This window comes from Silene latifolia, chromosome X (genome assembly GCF_048544455.1).
Source record: "Silene latifolia isolate original U9 population chromosome X, ASM4854445v1, whole genome shotgun sequence".
Lineage (NCBI taxonomy): Eukaryota > Viridiplantae > Streptophyta > Magnoliopsida > Caryophyllales > Caryophyllaceae > Silene > Silene latifolia.
In genome coordinates this window covers 316,946,649-316,968,488 of record NC_133537.1, presented here as the reverse complement: position 1 = coordinate 316,968,488, position 21,840 = coordinate 316,946,649, and the positions used below count along the sequence as shown (strand labels likewise).

The 21,840-nt window shown below is 36.7% G+C and overlaps 3 protein-coding genes across 3 annotated transcripts; all 3 read left to right on the top strand.

Moving 5' to 3' along the window:
* Positions 1–2,223: 2,223 nt before the first annotated feature.
* On the top strand, positions 2,224–3,747 carry LOC141621989 (transcription factor MYB15-like). The gene is made up of 3 exons (XM_074438084.1): positions 2,224–2,521; positions 2,634–2,763; positions 2,945–3,747. The coding sequence occupies exons 1-3, from the start codon at positions 2,389–2,391 to the stop codon at positions 3,546–3,548; spliced, it is 867 nt and encodes a 288-aa protein (XP_074294185.1). The 5' UTR covers positions 2,224–2,388; the 3' UTR covers positions 3,549–3,747.
* A 945-nt stretch (positions 3,748–4,692) lies between these two features.
* Positions 4,693–10,276, top strand: LOC141617749 (PH, RCC1 and FYVE domains-containing protein 1-like). The gene is made up of 9 exons (XM_074434909.1): positions 4,693–5,136; positions 5,455–5,541; positions 5,877–5,966; positions 6,063–6,149; positions 6,257–6,361; positions 6,462–8,528; positions 8,635–8,781; positions 9,153–9,763; positions 9,880–10,276. The coding sequence occupies exons 1-9, from the start codon at positions 5,089–5,091 to the stop codon at positions 10,115–10,117; spliced, it is 3,480 nt and encodes a 1,159-aa protein (XP_074291010.1). The 5' UTR covers positions 4,693–5,088; the 3' UTR covers positions 10,118–10,276.
* A 3,342-nt stretch (positions 10,277–13,618) lies between these two features.
* Positions 13,619–21,249, top strand: LOC141617748 (putative E3 ubiquitin-protein ligase XBAT35). The gene is made up of 9 exons (XM_074434908.1): positions 13,619–13,964; positions 15,166–15,280; positions 16,404–16,484; positions 16,783–16,871; positions 16,999–17,090; positions 17,231–17,312; positions 17,992–18,094; positions 19,045–19,130; positions 20,216–21,249. Exons 1-9 carry the CDS (start codon positions 13,863–13,865, stop codon positions 20,828–20,830), a joined length of 1,365 nt encoding a protein of 454 aa, XP_074291009.1. The 5' UTR covers positions 13,619–13,862; the 3' UTR covers positions 20,831–21,249.
* The last annotated feature ends 591 nt before the right edge of the window (positions 21,250–21,840 follow it).

The window sequence follows — 21,840 nt, the reverse complement described above, 5'->3', positions numbered from 1 at the left end:
GATCCCGACTCTATATATATATATATATATATATATATATATATATATATATATATATATATATATATAGGAAAGCAAAAAAAAGGAGAGGGAATATGCATGTAATAGGATTCGAACGCGAGGCAATATGTGAAATACCAAAGCCTTTATCATTGAACCACAAGATGTTAATTGTGGAATGTAATAGTTTATGTGTTATTAACTCAATTCGTAATACTTGGCAAATTCGTAGTACTTAGCAAATTTCTAGTATTATCAAGGATGTCAAAATTAGACCTTCATGTCTTCGATGAAATGATAATTAAACATTGCTTTCGTGAAACTAACAAAGTTGCCGACTTTATGACTTCTATTGGACATCTTTCGAGGTGGTTTGAAAACCGGTGACTTCAACTTACCTCGCTCACTCATTCGAAAGGATAAGATAGGTTTGTCTTACCCCAAGAGGATCAATCCAGTTTTCTTACCTTATAAAAAAAAAGATGTTAATTGTACATTTATGAGATAACATTTACTTATCTACGGAGTACTATTCCTCAATATTTGGGGTAGCGACAATCCATCCTCGAAACAAATTTTCTTATATTTAGGGTAACGACCGCCACTCGTTGCCACCAGGTGGGTTCGCCCCTGTAATTGCTGAACAAAAGCTGGCAACAACTGACAACATCAGTGCAGGGGGGCTGATTTCGGTGAGCAGATAGATGTTGTCTTTGCATCAATAATTCAGAAACTCACACTCATCTCATCTTCAAATGTCCTTTTTAGCTGAGGTGTGGAAGGGGATATTGGCTTGGATGGGTAAAGATGGTAGAACTGCGATGGATTGCACAAAAAAGACATGGAAAAACCGGAGAGCTAACCGATGTATCCATCATCGATAATAGTGTATAATCCTCTCATCGCAGTGCTCTCACAAAGAGGTAAATGGATTAAATGAGCAACCACTACACCACATCCATTTGATTCAGTAATCTCATACTAGAGTGCACATAATAATAAATACCCATAATAACAATAGTGATAAGTAATAAAAAGGATAAATTATCAATTACTCCCTTTTAAATTACACATTTTAAAATTTACTCCCTTTTATAAAATTTTCCAAAAATTACCACCAAAATATTGCCAAAGTTTAAAAATTGCTACCAAACTCCAACTTTTATGTTTTAAGGACGAAATTGCCCCTAATTAATTTAGTTCTCATGTTGCATCAATCTCAATTGCCGCCCTCCAACCTCCAATCACCACTGATCTCCACCACCACTATCACCCACCCTCACCCCATCCCTGAACTCGCCATACTCCGGCGATCACTCATCCTTTAAACACCCAAACTATATCCTCTTAAACGATGTTCTTTAGTGCTATATATGGAGTATTTAATGACGATGAAGTTTCTTGCTATTTTTTTAGATAAAAGGTTTCTCAAATGCATTATATGGAGTACTTAAGGTTTCGTTAACCTACATTAGTACTATATTAATATGATTTCAGAAGGTTGTGCCTATTTTGTCATGCTTGTTGTGAATGTCCGCCTTATTATATTTGTCTTTCGTTCTTGCTAGCTAGTTCTTTGTACATACCAAGCGCCACAATGCTTGTTTTCTTGATTTTTACAGTGCTAAATTCCTAAAGAAATTACAGTATTAATATATAAAGTTACTGACTTGTGGTATAGTTTGGGTTTTTAATGGATGGGTCACTGGACTTCGGCGAGTTCGAGGTTGGGGTTAGGGTGTGTGATAGTGGTGGTTGGTGGTGGAGATTAGTGGTGGTTGGTGGTTGAAGGACGCCAATTGAGATTGATAAGTAATAAGAGAACTACATTAATTAGGGGCAATTTTGTCCTAAAAACATAAAAGTTGAGGTTTGGTATCAATTTCTAAACTTTGACAATATTTTGGGTGTAATTTTTGAAAAAAATTATAAAAGGGAGTAAAATTCAAAATGTGTATTTTAAAAGGGAGTAATTGATAATTTATCCTAATAAAAAACATATTTTGTGAAGGAACTAAAAAAGAAAGACTACGAGTATTTCCTAGAAACTTTACGTAAAATTCAACTTTGAATCAACGTGAGCAATTTTTAACTATTTCCCCTACATTATTTTGCATTAGAACTTTATAGTGACGACTTGGAATTTTCAACACCAATCAACTTTAACTTTATCTTTGTACCCTCTCCGAAATTCCACACGTCTAACTATATATACGTACACACACAACCAAAGTACGTGTGATAAAAAACCACGACATATACACATACAAATATATTTAGTAAATAAATTTGTTCTCGGGATTAAATAAAGCATTATACACCTACAAATTTAAGTTTAGAAATTATTTCGGGATCAAAACGCTGAATTTGTAAGATTATCAAATCAAAATGGGAAGAGCTCCATGTTGTGACAAGGTAGGACTTAAAAGAGGCCCTTGGACCGCTGAAGAGGATCGAATATTGGTCTCCTTTATCGAAAAATATGGTCATAGTAATTGGCGTACCCTTCCTAAACAAGCAGGTAATTTTTTTTGTTTCGGGTTTATTATTATTTGCGTAAATCTTAATAAACCCTCGTAATTATTTATCATTGAATTTTTCTTAACATTAAGGATTTTTCTTTGAATATATAGGTTTGTTGAGATGTGGAAAGAGTTGTAGATTGCGTTGGACAAATTACTTAAGGCCAGATATTAAGAGAGGTAACTTTACTAAGGAGGAAGAGGATTATATTATCCAACTACATGAATTGATGGGAAATAGGTCAGTATTATTGGTTATTTTTATTACTTGGTATATTGAAATTTTCCTTATAATTACGAAGTAGTTCCTTTACCTCAATTATTTATCTTTGATTAAAATTATCAAAAAAAATAAAAATGTTAAAACAAATAATTGAGGCGAACAAAGTCTTATGTAAAAGTGTTTGAATTCTGGTTATCAGGTGGTCAGCCATAGCCGCAAGACTTTCAGGAAGGACCGACAACGAAATAAAAAACGTGTGGCACACCCACCTGAAAAAAAGGGTTAACAAACAAAATCGAACACCAAATTCGGATACAACCAAAGTGTGTAAGAAAAATTGTGATGATACCAACATTATTTTGACAACCTCTTCTAACTCTACTATTGCAAATAATTTCTCCGAAGCTATTGATAAGACTTCTGATCAAACGCCTCCTATGTCTCGACGGTCCGAATCTAGCGATGATTTTTCATCACTTACCGATGTTACTAGTGTAGACAGGCCTAGAAATCCGTGCAATATGAATGGAGAAAAATACAACGTTACAAAGTTTGAATTATTGGATGAACTCCCAATCGACGATGCAACATTTTGGTCGTCGGAACATTTTTCTTATGAGGATATTCATATGCACCTCGAAAATCAAGATATTATTGAAGATGAGAAGATATTGGACGCGTCTTCGCAAGATTTTCCGTCACTTTACGTTGAGAAGGGGCCGGAACTGGAAGGGGATAATTTGGATTTTTGGTTAGACATTTTTGTCAAAGCTGATGGTGCATTAGAATTGCCAAAATTTTGAGACTTTTTTTTTGTTGGATTATTAAATCTTATATAAAGGTTGCATAACGAGACAACAACATGGTTCATAGCTAGGAGAGTAGTACATAAACACTAATGATAATTTTACTGCGAGTTGATCCGTCAAAATTTGTGTAAGATGGTTCAATATTAACCATCAAATTAATTAATAGATACTCTCGTTTACAAGGTGAAATAAAGTATCGGATCGGAGTAGTATTTTGGAGTTTTCATGCCTTTATATTTTAGAGAATAAAAGTCATATAGGGCCATAGGGGTGATAACGATCCGAGGCGAGCACGAGTCTGGCCTTGCTCGGCTTGTGTTCATTGTTCAAGAAGCAAAACTCTAGCTCGAGCTCGCACGAACTTGAAAAAATTGAGCTCATTATTAAGCTTGCGAGCTTAAATCCGAGTCGAGCCGATTTGAGCTCAACTCCAACTAGTATATAATTGTTTAAATTTTCGTTTTTTCTTTTAATATTTTCAATAGCAAGATTCAATGGTTATACTATATAAAAATATTTGGCAAATCGGTAAAAACATTTGATACGGTGATACAAAAATATTATCATGATAAAATATTTTTATAAAATAAGAGCAATATTTTATCCAATTACACAAGTTTGAGCGGCTCACAAGCTTTTCGTGTCGAGCCAACGTTAGCTCGGCTTGGCTCCTTAATTTCCCGAGTCGAGCTCGAACTGCTCGCTATCGCGACCTGTTTCGTGTCATCATCACCCCAATATACGAGTTTGTACGAGTATGTATGTCGCGGATGAGAATCGAACCCCCATAAGTTATGAATGTGTAATAAGTAGCCGTACTCCTTTGTGTGATTAGTATCCATAGCTCAAAAACCAATTGTATTTCTAGGTAATACTTCATTCGTAATACATTTTAATTATCATAAAATGTAATTTTTCGTCCAAAAAGTGGTTCAAATATATCTTTTTCTTGGAAAAAAAAAAAGAAAAGAACAATTCTTTTTTGATCCCATATTTTTTTTAATTAAAAATTGATTTAATTATCATAAAATGTAATTTTTCGTCCAAAAAGTGGTTCAAATATATTTTTTCTTGAAAAGAACAATTCTGTTTTGATCCCATATATTTTTTAATTAAAATTTGACTTAGTGAGTTAAGAAGAAGAAGAAAAAAAGAGAGCCAAGCAAAAGGCGGGAAAATCGGTTAGCTACAAATGATCCTAACTCCATGTCTCACTCTTTTTTCTCTCTCTGTCTTTTGTAACTGTTTCTCAGTTTCTTTCCTGCCACAAAGAGGAAATTTCCCAATTTCCCACATTTCACATTTTTTTTTTTTATTAATTTATTTCCCTTAATTATTCCCAAATCTGATTTTCAATTTAGAAAAGTCAGTAACAATTAAGGGGGGCGGGTGTGTTTGAATGAAATAGAATTTGATGAGAGGAGTCGGAAAAAGGAGACGAAAACGACACCTATGAAGACAAATAGGGAGGTGCAAATGCAGTTAGGAGGAGGAGAAGCCTTTGCTTGTTTTTCCATTCTTTGTTTCAGATGGAATGGCAGATCTTGCTAGTTATGGCCTTTCTGACCGTGACATTGACCAAGTATATTTTCCTTTTCCCCCTAATTTATCGTGTTTTTTTTTAAGTTTATTTACATTTCCATCGGATATTCTTAATTAGAGTTATGGTGATTGATGCAGAACGTGTGGATCATTGATTTGTTTTAGGTTTTAGAGAAGCATTTTAATACATGTAATAAATTAAAGAATTTTGGGAAGAAATGAGGGGAGGTCAAGTATTTCACTAGTATTAAGTGTTTCTTGTACCTCGTTCTTAATCACTAGGTCTTGCGATATCCATTTTAGCCTCGAGGTTTGTATCGCACACATAATCATGTGATATTGAGGTTGTGATATGTAGGCTCTCATTGCACTGAAGAAAGGGACTCATTTAATCAAGTACAGCAGAAAAGGGAAGCCGAAATTTTGCCCATTCAGACTTTCCACGGTGCCTTTTCTTCTTTGTTTTCCGCTTAAATCATGTTACCACTTACCAAAGTACCTGAAACTGTTCTTTGATCATTATTTCATCAATATGTCGTTCAATCTATATATGAATAATGTATGATTCATGTAAACTTTACATATAGGAAAGCATCAGCACAAATAGTTATCAGTCGTGATGGCAACGATTAATTGTGAATAATGTTGTCGACTATTTTTGAAAGGTCCTTTACATATAGGAAAGCATCAGCACAAACCTGAAACCTGTATGTATAGGTGGATATTCAACACCTTGTAATCGGTAAGCTAAACTACTCATGTGTGGAATGGACTGTACAGGATGAAGCGACTCTTATTTGGATCTCACACGGAGAAGAAAGAACTCTAAAGCTATCTTTAGTCTCGAGAATCATCCCTGGACAAAGAACTGTGAGATAACTAGCATTCTGTTTTAACATTTCTCAGATATGGTTGGATGTCAAACTTATTAGCAACTTTTTTTTTTTTTTTTTTTTTATTCTGCAGGCTGTTTTTCGTAGATACTTGCGCCCTGAGAAAGACTACTTGTCATTTTCGCTTATATATAACAACGGTGATAGATCTCTTGACCTGGTTAGTTGAACTTTATTTTCATGCTTGTTAGTTCATCTGCAATAAGAGTTAATTAATTTCAGGATGGTATGTATCTTTATTTTTGGCCTTTTATGTATGTTGTACAGATTTGCAAAGATAAAGCTGAGGCAGAAGTTTGGCTTGCGGGTCTTAAGTCCATAATATCGACTGGCCAGCAGCGGAGCAAACGTACTAGGAGTGAGATACCTGATGTGAGTGTTTTTAATTTGCATATGAAATGCAACCTATTAATTTTTTCATTGCTTGTATATAGAGCTAAGAAACATGTGTATGTTTGGTTGTTGATTTCAGTGGAATGACGCTGATTCAATTCAAAACGGTCGTCCTTTTGGAGCAGCTTTAGAATTTACTTCAACTTTGCGTGGCAGAGCATCTCTTGACTTTGGTTCAAGCGCAGATGTTGGGTCTGAGCAGGCAATTATGCAGCTGAGAGGAAGCACAGGAGACGGTTTTCGACTTAGTACAGATGGTGTTCGGCTTAGTGTTTCAAGTACTCCGAGTTGTTCAAGTACAGGTTCTGGGCCGGATGACATAGAATCACTAGGTGATGTTTACGTTTGGGGCGAACTCTGGACTGATTCAGGCCCATATTCAACAAAGACCGATGTCCTAATCCCCAAACCCTTAGAATCCAATGTAGTCCTTGATGTCCATCAAATTGCTTGTGGTGTTAGGCATGTTGCTCTTGTAACGAGGCAAGGTGAGGTATTCACGTGGGGAGAAGAGGCGGGTGGAAGACTCGGTCATGGAGTTGAAAGAGACGTTAGTAAACCTCAGCTTGTAGAATTCCTTGCTGTCACTAATGTAGACTTTGTTGCCTGTGGGGAGTACCATTCATGCGCGGTATCAACATCGGGTGATCTCTTCACTTGGGGTGATGGTGTTCATAATGCCGGACTTCTTGGTCATGGGACAGATGCAAGCCATTGGATCCCTAAACGGGTTTCCGGCCCTATAGAAGGCCTTCAAGTTTTGTCCATCTCTTGTGGCACTTGGCATTCGGCTCTCACAACAACTAATGGAAAGCTCTTTACATTTGGTGACGGAACTTTTGGTGTTTTAGGACATGGAGATCGGGAAAGCGTTTCTTATCCTAAAGAAGTCGAGCAGTTAAACGGGTTGAAAACAATTAAGGTGGCTTGTGGTGTTTGGCATACTGCAGCCATTGTGGAAGTCATGAACCCTTCTGGTTCTGGTTCTAGCATCTGTTCTAGAAAACTCTTCACTTGGGGCGATGGAGATAAATATCGACTAGGCCATGGAAACAAAGACACCTATTTGCTCCCTACTTGTGTCTCTTCTTTAATCGATTACAACTTTCATCAGATAGCCTGCGGACATACCTTCACAGTCGCTTTGACCACGTCCGGTCATGTGTTCACCATGGGTAGCTCAGCAAATGGTCAACTAGGAAACCCACAAGCCGAAGGGAAAGTACCATGTTTAGTCCAAGAGAAATTAGTCGGAGAATTTGTCGAGGAAATTACATGTGGAGAATGCCATGTGGCGGTCCTGACATCAAGAAGTGAGGTCTATACATGGGGTAAAGGTTCTAACGGAAGACTAGGTCATGGCGACATAGAAGATCGCAAAACCCCGACTTATGTCGAGGCTTTAAAAGATAGGCATGTAAAAAGTATCGCATGTGGGTCGAATTTCACTTCAACTATATGCATCCATAAATGGGTTTCTGGTGCTGACCAGTCGGTTTGCTCAGGGTGTAGGCAAGCCTTTGGATTCACTAAAAAAAGGCACAACTGCTATAACTGTGGTTTAGTACATTGTCATGCTTGTAGCTCTAAAAAGGCGGTTAGAGCCGCTCTTGCCCCAACCCCGAGCAAGCCACACCGTGTTTGTGATGCCTGCTACAATAAACTTAAGGCCACTGCGACTGGAAATGCATCGTTTTTCAGCAAGAGACCCACAGCTCCTCGTCGATCTATTGATAGTTGCAGGGAAAGGTTAGACAAGCCTGAAACAAAGGGCTCTAGGCTTTTGCTATCTCCGACCACAGAACCAGTCAAGTACCTTGAGGTTAGAACTCAAAGGTTCGGGACTAAATCAGACTCGTTTGCCATGGTTAGGCAATCACAAGTGCCAGCATTTCAACAACTTAAGGATATTGCATTTCCTAGTTCCTTAAGCGCGCTTCAAACTGCATTGAAGCCTAGTACAGCACCACCACCACCTCCACCAGCATTATATCCTTCCAGCTCCTCCGCAAGGCCAGCTTCACCGTATTCAAGACGACCAAGCCCACCCCGGTCTACTACACCTGTGTTTTCTAGAGGTGTTAATGATAGTCTCAGGAAGTCTAATGAACTTCTGAGCCAAGAAGTGGCTAAGCTTCACAACCATGTACTACAATCCTGATGATACATACACGCACGTTTACGAGCTAGCATATATACCGTATGCTATATCTTCATCACTGTACTGAATTTGTTTTCTTTATTCATGCCAGCTTAAAAATCTAAAGCAAAAGTGTGATTTCCAAGAAGAGGAGATTCAGACGTTACAGAAGATGGCTAAAGAAGCTTCTGTATTTGCTGCTGAACAATCTTCCAAGTCCAAAGTTGCAACCCAAGTGGTGAAATCCTTCGCCGGCCAGGTGATCTTTCTAGATTTAGCATCTATTCTATACTATGATTTTCTTCTTGATTAATGATTTAACACACCTTTGCGGCCACACTGTGTCTGACACAACAGACGAAATATGAGTATGAAATCTGTATCTAGACCACCAGTACCCCAATCCGACCTTTTTCCTCGAACAACTTAAAAAGGGAGTCCGTCATTCAATATTAGAGGAAAAGGGTATGAGACGTTTGACATAAAAAGGGAGGTCGTGTCGTCATTCCCGTTTCTAATTGGTTGGGTTATACCAAGTCCGACATTTGAATATGTATCCATGTTTGACAGCCATATCTGTGAGTCTGTTGCATGCTAATTATTGTCCTGTTGCATTTGATGTGTATTTAGCTGAAAGATATTGTAGACAAAGTGTCACCTGAATCTAGTGAAAGTGAGGATCTCAAGGCTATGCAAACCCAAGCTTTGGCATTTGTGGAAGCAAGCGAAAATGAAGCATTGGATAATCAAACAGGGTTGACTCCGCCATTAGAGTCTGGAAAACCCAACTTAGAAAGCACTTGTTCAACAAAAGTTCGAAAGACGATATCTTTAGACCCTACTGTAATTGGTGACTTATCACAACCTGCTGACGGCAATATAGTCCAAGATGCTAGCCAAGAACCTTCATCAGACACTACTGAAACAGTCGCTAAAGATAAGTCAGAAGACGGGGGCGTGGACGCAGATGCAGATGTACCACCACCTCCTGTGGAGTCAGAATCTTCAGATAGGCATGGGTCGGAAAATGGACAAGTAGAGGAGTCTCAACCACCTCCTTCGCCTTCGCCTGAGGTGGATTCAACATCTAACCAAGGCAAAGAAAATGGCCAAAGAATAAGTCCAGGTCCGACAAGGGGCGAAGGATCAAGAGAAAGTATTGAACAATTTGAACCAGGAGTCTATATCACTTATATTCAACTTCGAAATGGTACTAAAGTCTTCAGACGAGTTAGATTCAGGTAATATCCAATTCTCTACTATGTTCCCTTCGAAATGGTACTGAAGTCTTCGCCTGAGCGGACTGAATGGTATTGTTGTTGTGACTTGCTCATTTTTCTTCTAAATTCATTCGCAGTAAGCGAAGGTTTGCAGAGACGCAAGCTGAGGAATGGTGGAAGGGGAACAGAGATCGAGTGTTGCGAAAGTATGTACCACCACCTCCAAATAATGCAACAGCCACGGCATCAACCACCACACCGCCAGCAGCAGCAGCAGCAGCAGCAGCAGAAGCAGCAGAACCAGCAGCAGAAGTGACTAGCAACCCAGCACCGGCTAGTGAAGAGAACAACGATGCAATGCCCTCAGAAACGTAGGGCTTCGTCTCATTTCATAGGACATAAACCCTTAAGGTTAATTTCTTGAAACAATGATGTTTAGGTATTAGTTGAGTGTTGAAAATTTTGTAATGTCGTTTACATATGATTGGAACTTTTTTTGACAGAGATACTATTAAGAAACAAGCCTTTCATTTAGTCTGTACCTTGGTTAGGTTTTATTTCTGAAGTCCCTTTGGCATAATGTTGTAAATGTAGTGAATCTTGAAAGAACACTAACAGCAAATGTCTTACGGTAGCGTATGTGTCATGGGCGATTTAAATCAACTGACCGAGGATTGAAATTGTTTAACTAATTAAACTAAATGTCTTAGGTTGAGACGTGAATGCAATAATTATAAAACTACAAAGTAAAAGTTTACATTGTGATTTCAACCGACAGTCTCAAAAAGAAAGGGAAAAAAATAATAAAATCGAGTACATTGCTGCTCTCTTCTTGCTCCGTATTTGAGAAGGGACACTACAGACATTTTGGAAAACTCAAATCATAGCTCAAAGTGGTTGATAATTGATAATCTGTTAGTCTAGCTCTTACTTTCTTCGGATATTTCGAGGAATAACTTGTTTGTTTATACCGATTATAACTCCTGTTCACGATTTAGAAAGCGCCTATATTTCAACAAAAAAAATGCGTACTTTGAAATTTATGTTCAAGTCTCTAAGAGATATAGACGGTCAAAGGTTATTTGCTCAAAAATTTTGACGGACAAAACCTCCTAACCACGATTTCAGATGCGACAAATTTTTTTCACACAATTCCCGTAATAACGACTTTGTTTTCTATACTCGTAAACACGAACTTTGGTCAAAATCTTCTTGTTAAAGGAAATGACCACATACAAATATGCGCCAATTGGAGAGCACAAATACTATCCTACAACCAGTTGTACAGTAGCATTGTACAACCGTCTCAAAGTTGTTGAGCTCTTACACAAAGTTGTTGAGCTATTTTAAAAGTTATTGAGTTATTTTACAAAGTTATTGAGCTTAATAATTATTCTGTTAAACTCAATAACTTTGGATCATAACTCGATAATTTTGTTAATAGAGCTCGATAACTTTATAATAAAGCTCAACTACATTAAATAAGTTGTATATACAACCAGTTGTATAATACGTTAAAGCGGGGAAGTGGTGATTGACCCCCATAACTTTGTGCAATTGTGAAATTAACCCCCACAACTTTCAATTGGAGTAATTTGGCCGCATAACTTACATAATAAGTGAAATTAAACCACTTTATCAAAATCTCACGAGAAATTCAATTTATTATACAAAAAAAGTAAAACTTGTTATGTTTTTATGAAAAATACAAAATAAAAGTTTACAAAAAATAAAATAAAAAAAATAGCATGAATTAGATAGAAAAAATTAAAAATACTTTACAAAAATCAAACAATTTATTATTTTTATATGAAGTACATATTTTTCAACTATGTTTTACAATTTTTGTAAAAAAATTTCAATTGCAAAATATTTTTTCAACTTTTTTTTACATATATATGTAATTAGGTATGATTTTTGTTAAAAAAAATAAATTAACAATTTTATGTGAATTTTTTTGAAATGTTGAAAAATAGAAAAATTTCGATTTAAATTTTAAGTTTTTATAAAAGAAATCCGAAATTCGATTTTAAAACCTGTAAGTTTACCTTGACTTTGTATTACATTTTCGCTCTCCCTTTTGTTTTTCATTTTTTCCTTTCTCTATTCGCATTTTGAGGTGTGCATTCAGCCATGAACGATTTTAAAGGATGATTCATGTCAGCCGACCCCAAATCATTTTGGGATCAAGGCTCTGATGTTGTTGTTGTTGTTGTTGTTGTTGTTGTTGTTGAAAAATAGAAAAATTTGAATATTTTTTTGCCCTTTTATTATATTTTTTATATTTTTTGTCATGAAAATCTTTTATTCCGTCTTTTGATTTTAACACAACTACCTAACAAAATATTTTGCAATTGAAATTTTTTTTACAAAACTTATAAAAAAAATTTGAAAAATCTGTACTTTATATAAAAATAATAAATTGTTTGATTTTTGTAAAGTATTTTTTTTTTTTTTTATCTAATTATGCTTTTTTTAATTTATTTTTTATAAACTTTTATTTTGTATTTTTTATAAAAATATTAACCATTTTCATTTTTTTAATATGATAAATTGAATTTCTCGTGAAATTTTAATAAAAGGAACAATTGACAAGAATAATCCTACCTTTTACCCCTCTTCCTAAAATAATCCCACCTTTTATTAATCTCAAAACAATCCCACCTTTATACCCTATCTTCTTTAAACAAACCATATGACTTGTAACCTAGTTAACCGGTTACTTAATTGAAACAAAGCAGAAATCACTGAATGAACAGCCGAACAGGTGCTCTGATGTGCTTTAATAAGATTGTCACCCTTTAAAAAACAACTAAATTAAATATCGACAATCTCATGCTTATGATGACGCCGGCTTATATTCATTGTCATCCTTCCAAAGTTGCTCTCTCTTTGCGCACAAAAAGTCTACCGCCGAAATCACGAAATCTCCAGCAGTGTGAGAGAATCTCGATGCGTTGCATTTTAGGAGGGAAGTGATCCACAGACTTCAGGGAAGCTGCTGTTCGGGTGATGAAGACGACAACAAGCCAGGTGTGTCATGTAAATCACACGAGAAAGCCGTGGTTTGGTCGTGTATGTCACATGAACCTGGGCGCCGTCGTGTTCCCGTGTGCGGCGTATGAACACGCCCTGGTGTTGTCGTCTCTTGTACATGAATCTTCCCTGGTCAAGTCGTGGATTCAAGCAAAACCTCCCTCCTGACATTGTGTGTTTCACACGTACAACCAATTCATCGGCTAACAGCGCACTATGTGTCGAGTGTAGTGGACTATAGTTAAATAGAAAGCTTATCTTCTTGATTCAGAAGTATAATCACAGGCAAATTAATAGTGAATGTGATAAATTGTTGGGCAAATTAATTAGCTGTGAATTGGATAACTTGTTGGAGTCGTAAATTCAATTGTCTTGAAGTTCCAAATATAGCTAAGTGCGGTGTAGGCTTAGCAATGTAGGGATCGAGAATTCAATTGTCTAATGCAATAACGCATGTAAATTATTGTTGCTTGTGATTGAATTCAAATTGTTTCAATGGTTTATTCAAGATTATATTTTACGAAATCGGAGATGGAGACGGCTATTAAAAGTGGGTAGAGAGAACCACTAAATTTTTTTTTAAAGGGAGAGAAAACATTCAGTAAACCTGATACAACCTGTTACTATAGGTAACATCTAAATACGGCTCATTTTAAGAAGATAGAGTATAAAGGTGGAATTATTTTGAGAATAACAAAAGGTGAAAGTATTTTGGGAAGAAAGGTGAAAAGTGGGATTATTATTGTTAATTATTCCTTAATAAAATGATTTAATTTCACTTATTATGTAAATTATGTGACCAGATCACTCTAATTGAAAATTATGGCGGTTAATTTCACCATTGCTCACAGTCATGGGTCACCCCTTCCCTATTAGATTGGAGAGTACCAAGAAATCCCAAATTTCCTAATCAAAATTGTTGCCCATTCATTATTTTGTTGACAATTCAACAATCATAATTCTAAACCCTAAAAGTCGGGGATAATCATAATTTTGCCAAACTCATCCCCAAACCTCAAGCTGAATTTGATAGTTGGGTTCATAATTCTTTGTAATTAAATTCATCATATCAATAAAATAATTAATGGGGCAGCAACAATCAAAGGATGAATTGTTGTATGAGCAGGTATCTTATGGTAATGTTGATGGGATTAAAGCTCTTCATTCTGAAGGTGCTAAACTTGAGGTACTTATTTCCCTATTTTCTTCTTTAATTCCTGTAATTTTTATCATCTTTTTTTGTTCTTGAAAATCCTCTTTGTATGATTGATGATTGTTTAGGTTAAAGTTAGGATCTTTGGATGTTTTGTGTCTGAAATTGGGACAGAACGTCAAGCTACTATTTCGTCGTAATCGTTTGTGGATTAACATATGCCTCACAAATAATAAAAAAAAAATTAAACAAATGATTGAAACGGGATGCGAATGTATATTGGTTTATTTTCAAATTGGGTTATTTGTTCATGTTCAATTGTTAGAATATGACACAAAGGATGTCATTTTTCTTGATATTTGAAGATTGAGTTACCTACTGATATTTTAATTGAATGCTTGATCATAATCAGTTTGTGGATTAACATTGTACAATTCAAATGATAGGGTATTGATAACGCGACTCTAAAATATACTCTGTCACTCATTTTGTGAAAGTTGTTGGAATTTGGCAGCGGAAGTGTATTGACCTAGAAATTCACCAACATGGTTCTTTTCTTAATAAATCAATATTATTGTGACTATTTAGAGATGATAATGTGGGATAATTTTTTCGTGAGACCTATTTGCTCTATCATATGAGCTCTGAGGAGTTAGGACTACACACAGTACATGGATTGATGGCTATATCTCTATGGCGGCTAATATGTGTTGCCGACTTCTATGATCTATCTAGATCACTGTTGCTCACCACTAATTAGTTTACATTTCTATAGTGTTCTTGATAATGCTTGATATTTTACCTAGACTTCACTAGATATTTATTCAAGTAGCTTCTAGATTAATTTCTAACAAAAGCAACATATAAAAGTGTGTGTCGTCATATTGTCTAGAGTGACGTTATCAGTCCCCAAGAGACATACTTTCCTCCCTCTCGATTAAACTTTCAACCGCTTTTTGCACAAGAAATAAGATACAGTTTGGTCTATTATCACTATTTGGTAATTTTTCATGCAAGTGGGTTGTCCGAAAATGGATGGGAACTAGGAAGTCAACACAAGGGCATTAATGTCTCCCATTTTGTTAAGGGGAGAAGGAAAACTAAGCATTTTATGTTTGTTACAGAATTATGAATCAGTGGAAGTGTTATATTGGATTTTTTATATATATTTTCATCTTGTGAGTAGCAATTAAAGGGAATTAATGTCTTCCATTGTATGGTAATCATGGTGCAGTATATGGATAGGGAAGGGAAGACTCCGTTAATTGCTGCTTGTCTGAATCCAGCACTCCACCATGTTGTTAAAACTCTTGTAGAATTGGGTGCCAATGTCAATGCCTATCGCCCTGGTACAGTGAAGGGCTACCTTCTTTTCAATTTTGTTGTTTTCATATAGTCAAGCTTAGACCTGGCAACCTTATGGTATTGTGTGGAGTTCATGTCACCTATACGGCTATAAACAGGTCACCAAACCCACGCACAGCTTTGCTTTGTCACATGAATAAGTCCGTTTACCTTTCCCTTAACCCTGACCTGAACTGTCTCATCCATTTATAAGTAACCATGTTGAAAGTACCTATGTACTCCCTCCGTCCCACTTTTATTGTCCCTTTTTCTTCAAATTTTATCTCATACTTGTTGTCCCCTTTTTAAATTTAGTAAGGAAAAACTCTAGTTATCCAATATTGCCCCTAGATAGTAAACTACCACCATAACCTCCATAAAATTGGGACCTCAACTCTTCTTTCATTTAAGGGGTAAAGTTGGTAATTCACCACTTTTCCTTAAATCCTCCCAAAATAGAAAGAGGGACAATAAAAATGGGATGGAAGGAGTACTAGTTAATGTACCTATTTGACCCGTTTAACTCATTTAATCAAAATTTTTAAAATGGCAGCGTAAAATTAATCAAATCCTAGGCCTAAATTTGCAGATTGTGTTTGCTGTTCTTATTTGGATTATCGAGATTATTAAGTTAATCCAACTATCTTAAATTCATTTAAATAAACCGATTACACATGTCCACTTTTGTCGAGAAATCCCAGAACCTAACCAAGTAAATATCCTGTTAAATTCGTATCGACTCAATTACTTAAATGGGCCATAAAGTACTAACCCTGACCCAATAATTGCATGTTTGGTTTGTGCAATGTTTTGGGTTGGGCTAATATATGTCGGCTCTAGTTAAGCTCTTTGGTAGACGACGATCTATCATATCTTCTTGGGCAGTTTGTCAGTATGATAGGTTGTTTGTACTTTGTACTTCATGGAGCTTCTTTATTGATGTTGGATGTGGTGTGCTAGGCTTTTTTGCTTTCTCTTCTCTCTAATCCTATTATCCGTCTTTTCGTCTTGTCTTTTGAGATGATGCTTTATCCATCTTATGGTTGGTGTTTGAATCTTTACCGTGTTGTGATGACATTTTTCTCCTTTTCTCTCTTTTTATTCTGATTTGATTATATATAATTTCAGGTCATAATGGAGGTACACCATTACATCATGCTGCCAAACGAGGCTTGGAGAAAAACGTGAATCTACTTCTTTCCCACGGAGGTAAAACATAATCAGCTGTTACCTTATTTTGTTTAAAGTCCTCCACATTTATTCTTCACCATGTATTTTGTTTGCACTGTTTTTTTAAACAAACAAAATTAAGGTCTACATTCTATATTGTCTGTCTATCCTATTCTCTTGTATTACTTCGACGTTAGTTGTGTCATTGAGTGCATATTTGCGTCTGGTTATATGACTTTTTCTACTTCTCAAATTCCGTGAGGGATATGGAAAAAATCACTTTAGAGAATTGGATTAAGTCGTATAAAATCTAATTGGTTTTGCCCTCTATTTTTAGCAAATGCTTTATTGGTGAATGATGATTGTCAAACCCCTCTGGACCTAGCTAGGGCCAAAGGCTTCACCAATGTTGTTCGTGCAATTGAGGTAGGTTGTCTTTGTGGCTGACTTCGTTTTTTTTAATTTTACTCCAATGCTTTATCTTTATTAAGTTATCCGCTAGCCTGTTAAGGGATACATGGCACTTATGCTGTGTTTCCATTGGGATCCTTAGGGTCACATATGCTTGTACTCTGGTTGGCTGAGAGAACAATATGGACCAGGGTTTCTGGAAATACTAGCTCCGCAGTTTCTTTCAAGAAAAGTGTAAGTGATTACTGGTAGCTAATTGCTTTCTACTTCCTGATACTTAATAGCTAATGGTTACTGCCAATGGTTACCCAACTGTTTGCACGTGGTTGATCGTTTCAAATTATAATGGCTCAACATAACAATCTGACTTGCAGATGGGCGGTGGTTCTTCCAAGTGGTTCTCGTAATCTACGGAAGCCTTTCAAGTTGGAGCTTGCCATATATACAAGTATGCAGGTATTGCCCTTAATTCTCCTTTTTCTTAATGGATTTTTGAGTTAGCTTGCTTCTCTGCGGGCTTAGTTTCTTTTTTTTGTTTCCCTTTAAGAAAGTCACATTTGAAAGATTTGATTTATCATATAACAATATGTGAGACGAATTGTAAAGTTACATTTCGGAGATTTGAGAATCAATTATCCTCAGTCCCTCAGTAATATAATTCTTAGTTCAATTCTAGCCTTTTGAAAATCTCTTTGAAGGTATTCATTCAGTGGGGTAGGTCATAATGGGCATGCCAGACACATGGTGCCGGTGGTGTTTAACTTAATTGGTGGGTAGTTGGTTGTTACAGGCGTTGTCAGTTATCCTTGCCGTGGGTAATTGAGCTGGAGGGTTGGATATATATTGTAGCAACCGAGCTCCTGCGAGGCTGGATTCTGGAACACTTCAAATGCCTAATATCTTTGTGCATTTTGCCCAGAAATATAACATTTTTATGATAAAATAAATTCTTTGGGTAATAATATACTTCAAATATCTATACGGACCCCATAAAGAAAACACTCTGGGATATTAATTTGGAACTTCAAATGCCTAACATTAGCTAAACTTGTGTTTAGATTATGTGGTCTTGTTTGTTTGCTGAAGTTTCACTTTCAACTCCCGATACTTCTGCTACTATTTGTAAAACAAACAGGATGCTCAACCACGTATGAATGTTCCTTTATGGAAAGCCAGTATGGAGGAACCTACTTTCGATCAGCCTGATCCTGCTGTTATAATTTCTGAACCATCGACCAGTATGTTGTTCATCTGAACTCTGCTTCTCCGTTATTTAAAGTTGTTTGTATCAATTGATTTCCTTCTTTCTTAGGTGTTAGTTTGAAGATGTGGGAGGCGAAGAAGGTCTAGGCCTAAACATGTTAGTCGTCACTCGTAAGTCCTTGAGGACTCCTTTTGCACTGAGTCTTGTATGAGACCAGGTCTCACTGATTAGACAAAGTCAAATCGTTTTTATTAATCATTTAATTATAGGGTTAATGTGCTGGTCTCACGTTTAAGACCGGCTCATTTAAGTTTTTGTGAATGCTTCTGAACTTTACAGAGAAGGGAAGTAGGGGTGCCTTCTTTCTGCCTGCTATTTTTTTTGGTAGAGATCTTATGATGAGAGAGTATAATTTGTTACCATGCCTGTGTGCTGAATCCTGAGTATGCAGAACATGGCTTGTTAGGACCCTTTGGTCGCTTTTGTACATCATGTGCACAGTGCATTATGTCGGATTAGTTTGGTACTTATTTATTTTTATATGAACATAAATCATTAGTAATTTAGTATATTCATCCTTAAAGGAATAAGTAAACATACTTGTTACATTCCCTATCTTTCGAGTTTTGAAAGAGCCAACTACAAATTGAAAAATGAACAAGTTAGTCAATTTCGAATTTCAAGGCATCAAAGAATAGTTGTGATCTGGCGGGGAGACTGAGATATGAGATTACATGGATACATGGGTTGTTCACCTGCTACAATATACAGAGTACCATTCTAGACTATGGCGCGTTAGCTTTTTTGCATGATTCCATTGGTGACTTTTAGGGTTATGGTAGTAATCTGTTGGCTACAACAGAATGACCAGCCCCATTTGGTAGACTTTCTTTGTTTTTTCTTCTATCAAATGTGTTTGTGGCTTTGAGTTGTTTACTCTAAGTTATATCTCTTAGTTGAAATTCTTGCTTCGTATATTTGCAGAGGCACACATCAAACTTGTTCCAGTAAATGAAAGGGATAAGCCTCAGCTTCAACAGTTCTGTAATGCATGTAAAGGGATTCCGCAGGTATGATCTTCTGGCCACTCTGTTTCTCTTTCATTTTATGATCTACCCTAGCTGCAGTTCTCGTATGTTGTATGTATTAATTGGTAATAATCTGATATAGCAGAATAATGTTCCTCATCACAAATTTCATGCCTGGATAAGGGTGATTCAAAACAATATGAATGTTTTGGGAATTAGTGAGAGTATGGTGAGGGCGACATTGTGGAGAGAGAATTCGTGTTGAAGATTTAGTTTGAGTTTTAGATACTCCACTTACCTTTTTTTTTCATTTTACTTGAAAGAACTTTTTTTATTTTTTTAATGACTTACTCTTATTGTTTTACAGACCTATATTTATGCGTTTTTTTTTTCATTTTTTTTACAAACACGAGAACTTTTTTTATTTTTTTAATGACTTATACTCTTATTGTTTTACAGACCTATTATTTATGCGTTATTTTTTTTTCATTTTTTTTACAAACACTTGTTTTTTTCATTATTTATCTATTTTCGTTTACTTTGTTTATTTACCTTCCCACCTTGGACCGTATGGGTGGATTCAAACCTACGCGGATTCCGATGATGATTCATGTTAGCCGACCCCAAACCATGTTGGGACTAAGGCTTTGTGGTTGTTGTTCTTGTTGTTCTTGTCATATGAATTATGAGAGGCCTCTCTAATTTCTCTCAAGGAATAAGGATGCCTATATTGGACCTTGCCTTAGACAAGAGCCTCTGAAAAACTGTGGTAATGTTGTCATTGTAGTATAGTCGTGGTTGATTGTGTATGACCCGAAAACAGAATTGGCCACGTTTGACCGAAAATTTGCTGACTTTAAACTGACCCATACCACCGAAATGACCTGATAATAACACACACAAAACATACTAAAACTCGAATGGATCCGACCCGAATAAAAGTATTAAAATGATCTAACCTGAACTATACCTGACTCTTACCCGACCGAATTAGCTGTTTGCTGGGTAAAAAAGACCCCTTCTCCAAAGTTAATGTAAGAAAATTAACGGAGAAGTCAGATTGCAAGTTGTCTGTTAAGAAAGAACATCGTTTAGCATCTGTTTGACCTTTTTCTCAAATAACACAGGTTGTTCATTCAAATTTCCCCTTCAACAATGCTACTCCAATTATCCCGACTTCGCCAGCAACGGCCCCACCCGCCCCACCCCCACCGGATAAGATGTCACTTGTCGAAGAAGATGTGGAGTTGGCGATGGCAATAAACGCCTCTCTTCAGTCTGCTATCCAGCAGGGTCTACTCCTTGACAATTTCCAAACATCCAATGGAGCAAGTTCATCCTTAAGCACTGTACCACCACCTAGCAAGGAAGCCGAAAGCAGTGCCACCTTAGCGATAATGAATGACGTCAATCACACACCAGTCCCTACTCCTTCGGCACCGATGGCCACAGACGAAGATGATGTTCTGCCCGATGGGCCTATCCATTATCCAACTATCGAGTCCAGTCCAGTGGAAACATTGGGCCCTATGGGACCCATGGGTGATACTAATGGAGATAGAAGCAAAAAAGCCGAGTCTTCTTGTGTAATATGCTTTGATGCTCCAGTGGAGGCTGCTTGTGTACCGTGTGGACACATGGGTGGGTGCATGTCGTGTTTGACTGAGATAAAAGCCAAAGGTTGGGGGTGCCCGGTTTGTCGTGCCGTGATTGATCAGGTGATCAAGGTTTACACTGTTTGAGCAATGCTTGATAATAACTTGCTATATATCTCAGAGGTTGAGTAATTTATTCATTTTGTAAATTATTATTTGCGCAAATTCATATGACAATGATCACACCAACGATACCAACCTATAAACGAGGATACATAAGGTTTTGGAGGTTGCATACAGTGATACAGTGCAATGGTGTCTTTGGGAGCACGGGGATTACAAGTTGCATCATACTGAGCTCGGGAGGTCCAGCCTCTGAGCATGATGCTCGGTTTATTGAGAAATCAAAGATTTTTGAGAAGCTCGACATTAACTACAATTATGTCGTGAATATCACACCATTACATATTTTTATGTTGCTTGTATTTTGGTGTAAATATTAACTACATTTATTATGTATATATATTCCAGCCTTTCCAGTATATAATTGGAAGAGCTGTTTGATTTGTTGCTTGTTAAGCTTTTCCTTCTCTTATAAGGAGGCTCGCTTAGATTAATGGAGTATTTGTGACGGAACTGAGATTACTGAAGAGAAGGCGCAGTATGAATGTATGACGAAGAGAGGATTATATGATAGTGACTTGGTGGGTAGCCTGGAGGTCACAATCGGATCACTGCCTTCCGAGTCACTCGAGTTGGGATATATCGAGACAGGCCAATCTTGGGTTGAGGTCAGTTTGGGTTTATGCCGGGTTTTCAGTAGAAAATTAGACGGTAAGTTGCGAATGTTAAGTGGTAAGTTACGTGAGAAATGCCTAATCAATTGTGATACTGACATAAGTGGCATTCATTCAAGTCCCATTGAAGTTCCACTTGCCCAACTTGCCTTTGACAGCTTCACCCCGTCGGCAAAAGACCACTTTCCATTGAGAAACGGTAGGTAGTATTATTAATACGGGATTTGTTAAGCGGGTTCTTAGGATGCGCATTAAAAATCTAATTAAAATAACATTCATAAGAATGTATCGACATTTTATATACTAGCTTCTTCATGGTGTCAAAATTCTCTTAATTTTATAGTCCAGTTTTACGAGAGT

Excerpts from the sequence above, each read along its gene's own strand:
- LOC141621989 (XM_074438084.1), top strand. The coding sequence starts at position 2,389 with ATGGGAAGAGCTCCATGTTGTGACAAGGTAGGACTTAAAAGAGGCCCT. Across the intron at positions 2,522-2,633 it reads TACCCTTCCTAAACAAGCAG|GTTTGTTGAGATGTGGAAAG; the intron begins GTAATTTTTTTT and ends TTGAATATATAG. Across the intron at positions 2,764-2,944 it reads CATGAATTGATGGGAAATAG|GTGGTCAGCCATAGCCGCAA; the intron begins GTCAGTATTATT and ends TCTGGTTATCAG.
- LOC141617748 (XM_074434908.1), top strand. The coding sequence starts at position 13,863 with ATGGGGCAGCAACAATCAAAGGATGAATTGTTGTATGAGCAGGTATCT. Across the intron at positions 16,872-16,998 it reads ATGTTGTTCGTGCAATTGAG|GGTCACATATGCTTGTACTC; the intron begins GTAGGTTGTCTT and ends TGGGATCCTTAG. Across the intron at positions 17,091-17,230 it reads CAGTTTCTTTCAAGAAAAGT|ATGGGCGGTGGTTCTTCCAA; the intron begins GTAAGTGATTAC and ends TCTGACTTGCAG.
- LOC141617749 (XM_074434909.1), top strand. The coding sequence starts at position 5,089 with ATGGCAGATCTTGCTAGTTATGGCCTTTCTGACCGTGACATTGACCAA. Across the intron at positions 8,782-9,152 it reads TGAAATCCTTCGCCGGCCAG|CTGAAAGATATTGTAGACAA; the intron begins GTGATCTTTCTA and ends ATGTGTATTTAG. Across the intron at positions 9,764-9,879 it reads TTCAGACGAGTTAGATTCAG|TAAGCGAAGGTTTGCAGAGA; the intron begins GTAATATCCAAT and ends ATTCATTCGCAG.